Source organism: Pinus tabuliformis, chromosome 7, assembly GCF_031772625.1.
Source record: "Pinus tabuliformis cultivar Carrire ecotype Pingquan chromosome 7, CPIR1, whole genome shotgun sequence".
NCBI lineage: Eukaryota > Viridiplantae > Streptophyta > Pinopsida > Pinales > Pinaceae > Pinus > Pinus tabuliformis.
This window is the reverse complement of record NC_142293.1, coordinates 2,065,098,016-2,065,107,668: the sequence shown is the minus strand read 5'-3', so window position 1 is coordinate 2,065,107,668 and position 9,653 is coordinate 2,065,098,016. Positions and strand designations below refer to the sequence as shown.

The 9,653-nt window shown below is 43.6% G+C and overlaps 1 protein-coding gene across 1 annotated transcript; it reads left to right on the top strand.

The window, feature by feature from the left end:
- Positions 1-628: 628 nt before the first annotated feature.
- Positions 629-1,575, top strand: LOC149256799 (uncharacterized). Its single transcript, XM_089457512.1, has 2 exons — positions 629-1,089; positions 1,213-1,575. The coding sequence occupies exons 1-2, from the start codon at positions 631-633 to the stop codon at positions 1,414-1,416; spliced, it is 663 nt and encodes a 220-aa protein (XP_089313638.1). The 5' UTR covers positions 629-630; the 3' UTR covers positions 1,417-1,575.
- Positions 1,576-9,653: the final 8,078 nt, after the last annotated feature.

Here is a 9,653-nt window from a genome sequence, read left to right as displayed (position 1 = left end):
TTGTGAAACACAAAGAATGTGGGTGGATTGCTGAGGTTTACAGGAGAGGGAAGCAGCTCATTAAATTCATCACAGGGCATACAAGGGTAAACTACTTCTATGGCACTTACTCCAAGTTGCAATTGCTTAAAATTGCAAAGACAAGATTTGCTAGTTATTACCTCACCTTTAGGCGGCTAGTGAAGGTGAGACAAGCTTTAACTAATCTGGTGTGTGCTGAAACATGGGATGAAATTAACACTGACATAGATGGTGCTAATGCAGTCAAGGACACTGTTCTTGACAGTTACTTTTGGGGACAGGTTAAATATGTTTTGCAATTCACCAAACCAATTTATTACATGATCAAGTTTGCAGATTCAGATCGACCAGTAATTGGGGAGGTGTATGAGCAAATGGATAGCATGTTGGGGCAGATTAAAGAGATTGTTGAGCCTAGAGATATCACCTTGTACAATTATATTCGTGTAGAGGTGGAAAACCGATGGGAAATGCTAAATGTTCCATTGCATGCATTAGCATATGTTTGGACACCTAAATACTATCATCCATCATGGCTTTCAACACCAGCACCTGGGGGGGGGAAGTAGGAGAAAACCACACCAAGATCAAGAGGTTCACAAAAAATATATGGCTGCATTGAGTAAATTAATCCCTGATGAGGAGGAGGCTGCATTGGTACGGAGACAGGTGAGCAACTATACGCTCAACACTGGTCCATTTGGGAGCATGCATGCAATTAAAGATCGAGAGACTTTTTCTGCTCTTGAGTGGTGGAACATGCATGGAGGGGGTACTCCACTTCTACAGAGTTTGGCATTGCGGGTGCTATCACAGGTGGTAAACACTTCTTCTGCAGAGAGGTGTTGGAGCGCTTATTCTTTCATCCACAGTGTTAAAAGGAACAGGTTGAATTTAGACCGGGCAGAGAGCTTGGTTTATGTTCATTACAACTTGCGATTGTTGTCCCATTACTGTGAAGATGCAAAGTCTAATAAAGACTTGTTGATTTGGGACAAGAATCCAGAGGAGCCCAATTTGGAGGATGGAGTGTTGCGACTAGAGCAATTAGAGGATGCTCTTATCCAGGTATGTCCATTGTGGTATGAATTTTCCAATTTTCCCTTATAAAGCATTTCTCTAATTCATGTTTTTAATTTTTTTGTTAACTAGTGTTTTTTTTTTTTGCATGAATTTTTTGAGCGATTCTAGGATGATGATGACCGTGTTGATATGCCACCACCCCCACCCCCATCTGGTCCCTTGGTTCCTAGGTTCCATGGTTCAACACCAACAGCAGGGGGTTCTTCTTCATCAGTTTCAGTGCCACGACTTCCACAGGCACCATCTTCTTCATTGCCACCACGTGGAGGCCCGCCACCACGTTCTATTCGTGGTGGAAGGAGGAGAGATTAGTAGATATATTCACAATCTACTACTTTTTGTCATAGATTACTCATTAGACTTGTAGACTTGTGAATTTGAATTTTGAACCTTTTTGGCTTGGCGGTGACCAAGTGACATATTTTGTAAACATTATTATTTGAATTTTGGACATGACAAATGTTGACAGTTGCTCACTTGCTAGATAAATCATAATATGCTCTATGTTTTATGTTTTATAATATGCTTAAATGTTTTATGTTTTATAATATGCTTAAAAATTTGATGTATGTTTGTAATAGCTAGAATATAGATGATTGTTGTACATACTAGTAACTACAATGGAATCATGGATGCCATATCTATCTTGATTTATGCAAAAATATGCATGTTTTCATGTCTTCTACAATTAATTTGGTATTTGGGATGTTTGTTTTGAGCATAAATGCAAAAAAATATAAAATATATATATATATAGCAGACGCTTCCGCGGACGCTTCGCTTCCTAGATTTTTGGAAAATGACGCTTCGGCGTCCCTGCTTCCAAAAAACGCTTCCACTTCGCTCCTCCTCTTCTTCGCACCTGTGCTTGTTTCTAGCCCTAGAAACAATCCTTTACCTTTGTTGTCCCTTCTTCTTTCTTCGTTGCACCTTGTAAATCCTTTTCTGTTGATTTGGGGTAGCATCGGATGTGCTCTAACCACGAAAATTGGTGGAGAGGCTAAGGCAGATGAGATCTCCAATACCCAGAAAGGGTTTGGGCAGATTTTAAACAGTTTGGGAAATATTAAAATAATTAATATTTTTAATGGAGTCCCTAAGTCTAAACTTAGGGAAAATAAAATATTAATGTGAATTAATATAAAACTGTGTTAGAATGGTCCAAAAGTCATGGATCAAGCCAGATCTAATCTTAGCCATTGATTTGTCAACGAGAAAAGTATAAGAGGAGGCTTGAGGGTCACTTGGAGAACACACAAAGAGATCAAGATTTCGACTTTCTGGGGCTGGGTTTGCTGAGAAAGTTGAGAGAGTGATTAGAGTTGCAGTTGAGGGGCAGTGAATACAGAAGTAGAGAGGCAGAGATAGCACCGGGAGGATCAGCGCAGTAGCCAGAGAGAGGGACGCAGAAGCAGCCAAGGGTTCACGCAGAGGCAACCAGGAGCTGCGCAGTGCCTCAGAGGGCCAGTGTGGGTGACACAGAGGGCCAGAGGGCTGACACAATGCCTCCAGAGGCTGAGGCAAGCAAAGCTAGAGTGACGCTGGGCTAACGCTGGGCCAAAGAGAGGCTGACGCAATCCCTAGAGGCTGACACTGGGGTTTCGTGGGGCAAATTGGAGTTGTGGAGCTACCAGAGTCTTTATCTGGGGTTTCATTCGAAATATCTGCTTTCGAGTAGAGAGGTACTACTGCCGAGATTTTTTCTCTGTTGGGTGAGCTGGATTTGGCACCCAGATTGTATTCTGAAACTGCTTGATAAATCAAACCCTCAGATAGCTACACCGGTTTTCCCGCATTGGGTTTTTCCAGGGACATTAGTCCAAAAACAACGGTGTCACTTGTGTGCTTGTTTCTATTTCCTTCAGTTGATGATCTGTCATGTGTTGAGCATGTATTTGTATTTATTTCCAGCATTTACATGGTAAATAACTTGTTAATTAACAAAACAAGTAGGTAGGAATAAATCAGTAAAATGCATGAAGGGTTTCTAGCGTGTCAGACTTAGAAATCTCAACATGGTATCAAAGCATGGTTGCAGATCACGGGAGAACTGAGGACATTAGTTGAGCGAGAGCAGTAATAACAGAAAATAACTGTCTCGAGTGACAGAAGCTGTTCCTAGCAGAGTAGCTACAAGGAAGGGGTGACGCAGTGCTTGTGTCATGAAGATTGAGCCAAGAAGAGGCTGAGGGAGGCAAAGACAGGCTCATGCAGAGCCACACAAAGTCCAGGAGGGCTGTCGCAGTTGGCTGAGGAAGCTGATTTGCTGTTGCCGGGATTGCGCAGAGCCTAGGAGCTCTAACGTTCAGTTTGATGGGGTTTAGGAGGCTATGGGTAAGTTGCAAAGTGGAGATGGTGGGGTACTGTAGTCAGAACAATACTTAACAGGGCAAGACCAAGGAGGAGGGAGTTGCTACCGAGGGTTTCTAGCCGAGAAATCTGGATCAATGGTGCAACGACACTAAGGATCGGAGTGGGGGCACCTCGACATTGGAAAAAGGGTTTCCAGGAGGGAAATCGAGGCTCAGAGGAAGTCACATCGAGAACTTCTAGGAAGGAAGTAGAGGAGAAGCGAAATGGCAGTGAACGGGGTAAGAGACCAAGACAGACTAGACAGAGCCTCAAAATTCGTAGTTTGGAAGGCCAAAATCCTATCCATTCTAGACAGGAATCGTGTCAAGCACTTCACCTTGAGGACGATAGCTATCTCAGTTGACTTGGTTGATAATGACAGGTACGAGGATGCAATGGCGAGAGCTAAGAGTATCATCCTTGACGGGGTCAAGGATCATATAGTACCACATATTTCCGGAAGAACATGGCACATGAGATGTGGGAGGCCTTGACCAAGTTGTATCAACATACTTCCGTGCAGGGGAAGATGCTACTAGAAAATCAGCTGCGATTATACTAGATCCAGAAGGGAGAACAGATCGACCCATTCCTTGGTCGATTCAAGGAGATCCGAGATCAGTTGACTTCCATAGGGGCAACGCCGGATCCAGAATTGAGGGTGAGAACATCTCTGAACGCAGTCTTAGAAGACTGGGAGGTGTTTGTGCGGAGCATACTGGGCAGGGCGACCCTTCCAGATTGGGAAGAAATGTGGGCTGCTCTTCACCAAGAAGAGATCAGAAGGTTGAGCAAGGCGGGAAGCATCGGCAAGGGGATCAGAATCAAGGAGGAGGAGGACGCTGCTCTAGCATCTGAGGGAAAGCAGGAGAAACGGAAGAAGTAGGACCTATCCAAGGTCAAATGCTTCCACTGTGGGGAGCTGTGTCATTATGTGACCCAGTGTCCAAGGAAGAAGAGTAAGGGCGAGGTCTCCAAGACCAAGGTAGCGCCAGCAAGGGCAGAGAAGGAAGTGGAGATAGACTATGACTGTGCCATGAGTGAACACACACAACTTGAGCAGAAGTGGGGAGACATCGAGCTGTAGTCAGACGGACTATAGGCGATGAGGGGTAGGATCCTTGAGGTACCTAGCCTCTTGGATTAGACCTTGTTACAGGAGCATCGAAGAGTAGCAGTACTAGCGATGTCAGTAGAGACAGATGCGGATGTATCGACAGAGGGAGCTACAGTGCAGGATTCCCAGGACAACGCGAGGCTAGCAAGCTGTAACAATATGAGAGGCACGGGAGTGTTGCACCAGTGCAGGATGGCACAGAGAGGTGTGAAACGGTGCGAGATGCATGGAGTTGTTGCAGCAGTGTAGAGGTCAGAGAGGGAGCACTTGTCAGTGACAAAGGGAGATTTAGCATCAGGAGTGTTTCTAGCTTGACAGAGATGTTAGAGTTGGGAGATCAATTACTTACTTCTCAGTAACTGAGTTGTAGTGCAACAATTAGCAGTGGTAGTGCTATGGGCAACATGATGAGAGGGGTTGCAGTGTAGATGTAGCAATGGTAGTGGCAGAGCCATGGGCAACAACACGAATGCAGAGGGAGTTGCAGTATTGATACAGCAGTGGTAGTGGCAGTGGCAGGGCCATGGGTAGCAGTACAGGATGCAACAGTGCAGATGATGGGCAGTAGGCCTAGCATCAGCACAGGGACCGATGTCGGATGATCAGGGTGATACTAAGTGAGGAGTATTACTAGAGCACAGTGGGAGTGTTGATTTGGGGCAGCATCGGATGTGCTCTAGCCACGAAAATTGGTGGAGAGGCTAAGGCGCATGAGATCTCCAATACCCAGAAAGGGTTTGGGCAGATTCTAAATAGTTTGGGAGATCTTAAAATAACTAATATTTTTAATGGAGTCCCAAGTCTAAACTTAGGGAAAATAAATATTAACGTGAATTAATATAAAACTGTGTTAGAATGGTAAAAAAGTCATGGATCAAGCTAGATCTAATCTTAGCCGTTGATTTGTCAACGAGAAAAATATAAGAGGGGGCTTCAGGGTCACTTGGAGAACACAAAGAGATCAAGATTTCGACTTTCTGGGGCTGGGGCTGGGTTTGCTAAGAAAGTTGAGAGACTGATCAGAGTTGCAGTTGAGTGGAAATGAATACAGAAGTAGAGAGGCAGAGATAGCACTGGGAGGATCAGCGCAGTAGTCGGAGAGAGGGACGCAGACGCAGCCAAGGGTTCACGCAGAGGCAACCAGGAGCTGCGCAGTGCCTCAGAGGGCCAGTGTGGGTGACACAGAAGGCCAGAGGGCTGACGCAATCCAAGCCAAAGTGACGTTGGGCCAGAGAGAGGTTAATGCAGTCCCTAGAGGTTGACGCTGGGGTTTCGTGGGGCAGATTGGAGCTATGGAGTTGTCGAAGTGTTTATCCGGGGTTTCAGCCGAAATATCTGCCTCCGTGTAGAGAGGTACTACTACCAAGATTTTTTCTCTGTTGGGCGAACCGGATTTGGCAACCAGATTGTATTCTGAAACTGCTTAATAAATCAAATCCTCAGATAGCTGCACCAGTTTTCCCGCATTGGGTTTTTCCGTGGACATTAGTCCAAAAGCAACGGTGTCACTTGTGTGCTTGGTTCTATTTTCTTCAGTTGATGATCTGTAATGTGTTGAGCATGTACTTGTATTTATTTCCAGTATTTACATGGTAAATGACTTGTTAATTAACAGAACCAGTAGGTATGAATAAATCAGTAAAGTGCATGAAGGGTTTCTAACGTGTCAGACTTAGAATTTTCAACATTTTCCTCGGCTTCCTGTGTTCTTTCTTGTCTTCTTTCCCTTGCGGATTTCAGAGTTGGAGTAGTACGTTGTATTTGGAGTGGCCAACTTCTATAAATAGAGGACTGTCCCTCCATTTAGGCCAACTTGATTGATTGTTTGTAGGCCGACTTTGAGGGTTGTTTGTAGGTCAACTAGTTGAGCAGACTTCAAATAGTTTTCGTGGTGGTGTAGTGATGAGCCCCAAAAATGTACAATTATTTGGGCTCATTCAACCTCCTAATTTGGCTTAGTCCACCATTCTCATTTGTTTATTGCATGTTTTTGATTATTTTTATGTTAATAGAGTGAATTTGGTTAGTCATTATGCCAACAAGTCTAATGGGTGCTTTGTGTAGCCTTTTTGGTCAACTTGAAGACAAAATTGAAGGTCTTAATGAGCACTTGGCAGTCAAATTCGTGGGAGAACAAGCTAGAGGATTTGTAGGAAGGTGTCCCCCTCATTTATGGACCCTTACCTCGAATTCTCCACCATCAGCTCGGAGTTCAAAGGCCACCAAGTCAATGAGCACAAGGGCAGCCAAGCAAGTCAAGTAATATTGCTGTTAACTACAAGTCTTGGGCAGCCAAGTCCCTAAACTTTAGGAGGACTGTTGGGTCCTCAAATTGTATAAATAAGAAGGCTTAGGGCCTCATTTGGGTTAGCTAGTGGTTAGTCATTTTGTAGCCAGTTAGTCATTTTGTTTTAGCCATTAGTTAGCTAGTTTGTAGTTCGATTTTTATGCAGTAGATTAGCTTTGCTTTCAGCTCATGCTCAAGTTCTTCTTGTGGACAGTTTTGACGTAACTTTTCATTTCTTGATTAATAAAGATGGATCCAGCTTTGCACCAGCTCTAAATCTCTCTTGGGAGGCTGTAGTTCTTGGGGTTGGGCCCATCTCAAGCGCCCAGTACCTCCCTTGTTTATCTTTATGTGTTTGCTGCGTTCTTGAAATAAAATCTGCTCTTTAGATTTAATTCGTGCTTTGTTACTTAGGTTTCTTTTGATGGTTCAAGTAGCTTTTCATGTTTATAGTAGATTGGTAGGAGTTTGTTATGAATTTAGATCTTTTGGCATGTTCTTGCTCATGTGATGTATATGGTTCTCTTTCCAAACAAAGCTGCTGTTTATTCATTTCATTGACAGTTGGATTGAGTTAGCTAGGACTTGGTTTGTTTGCAAGAATTCATTGATTCGTTTGAATGAGCATTGTGCAGGGCATCTCTATCACCTTCATCACCTCCTCGTTCATCTGAGCCTCGTCCGGATCAGCTCCTCCATCACCAAGTCTGTTTCCTTATCTCCCATCTGCTCTTTTGCCACGTTGCCCTACCTTCTTCTCCATTGTTGTCTCAACTACCTTAAAGCCAAATCATCCTTCCACATATCATCTCATCACTCCATCCATCAGTTCCTGGGTCACTTCAGACCCCCATCCTACCTCCATAACCATCCATGCATCTTCCATCAACCATCCATCCTCAAAAATCCAATTCGTAAACATCCTGTAGAAGAATTACAGAACATCCTGTAGAAGACTTACAGAACTTCCTGTAGAAACCCCTGCAGACTTCCTGTAGAAGTTCATAAACACGGTTGCATGGCCTCCAGACTTTGTGAAACTCTCAGAAAGAATGCTAGGGATCCCTTAGACCCTCTCTGTACCTGCCTGACCTCTTCCATGCATTTCATCCCTTGATCCATCCCTGCACAGTGGAAAACTAGTTAGAATCACATGCATGATAATTCCAACAACTTAATCAAAAATACAAAAAGATGTTTTCTTCAGATAGTGATAACTTAGACACATGCATTTTACCCTCCTAGAAGTAATGGCATCTCTTCTCATAGTTTGCATTCTCATTTTTGCATCAGTAGGACTAGTTGGTAGAATTAGGGTTTGCTAGGGTTTTCTAGGGTTTGCATTTCTTTTTGGCTTTCAGTTCATTTTTGCAAAATAGATTAATTTCCTTTAAGATAGCCTTCGTCCATCATTTAGCAAGCTTCTTCTGAGAGCATATAGAAGTTGGCTTGAGCCCTAGCGGACTTGTGCCAGCTGACCAAGTGACAGCTGCGACAAGAGCTAGTACTTGTGCATACAGCACCGTCGCTTCCAAGTTTGTACGAACTACCGGGTTGATATATTAGAGATAGGAAGCTCCAGGAGTTGTAGCATTATTGCTACAATACTGGGGCCCACCATCTTTTTGGCGTCGTTGCCGGGGAAGCGGCAGAGTATTGGTGATTGTTGCTATTCTTCTATTTTCTACTACAACCTTCTGCTCAGTAGTTTATTTCATTTCCATTCTGCAAAAGTAGCATAGACATTTCCTGCTTTCATAGATTAGCATTTCCTGCTTTCATAGATTAGCATTTCTCGCTTTCATAGATTAGCCTTTCCCGCTTTCCTAGATTAGCATTTCAATTCCGCAAGCGTAGACTAGCATTTCATTCCTGCAATTTCATTTGAGCAAAATAGATTAGTCTTTTCCTGCTTTCATTTCAATTCCGCATGTTCCTTTTAGCGAGATAGTTAGTTGCAGTTCAATTTATTTCAGTTTTGCAAGTAGAAGTAGAAAAAAACAAAAATCAAGCAAAAAGATTTCATTTCATGCCTTGTAGGAGTAGAGATAAGTTAGAAAAATGATTGCAAAACACCCCCACTGCTTCACACAGCCTTCTCTCTTCTTCGATGGCTGTGATTGAAGAACCCCTGGGTGGACATCAAGACATATCTGAAGAACCTCTAGGGGAGAAGAAGAAGAAAACATTCCTCTGGAGCAAATGGCTACAAGCAGAGATGTTGGGAGCAACATCTTGTCCAAAGATGAATTTGAAAATCAGATCGAAGATTTTAAGAGTGATATGAGGCAGTTTCTTGCCATGCAACTGGATACCTTGCGGATCCAAAAGAAGCAAGAAGAAGCCAAGAGGGCTTTGGCCATTTTTTGTCCTAGGTGCACTAGAAGGCATCCTAGGAACGAATGTCCATTGTACTCCATAGAAGTGTGTTTTGTCTGTGAAGAATACCATCCTACAGATCAGTGCCCTTCCTTACCCAGAATCAAAGCTGCATATCAAAGAGCCAAAGGAGCCACTGAATCACTCTACTATATGAACCAAAGGAGGCCATATGGACCTAGATCTTACCAACAAGAACTGCAAGGGACACCCGAGACCTATTATGACCCCTATCAAGCCACTTTCATGCCTTCTTGGGGTCCCCCTGCTCATCCTTCCTGGTCTACACCTCCTCCTTGGTCATATCCTCCTTGTTCCTTCACAGATCCATATTATGCCCAACCAGTTGCTCATTCATTTCACTCTTATGCTCAGCCACAGCCTCAGTGGAATGCACCTTATCAGGAGTGGAGA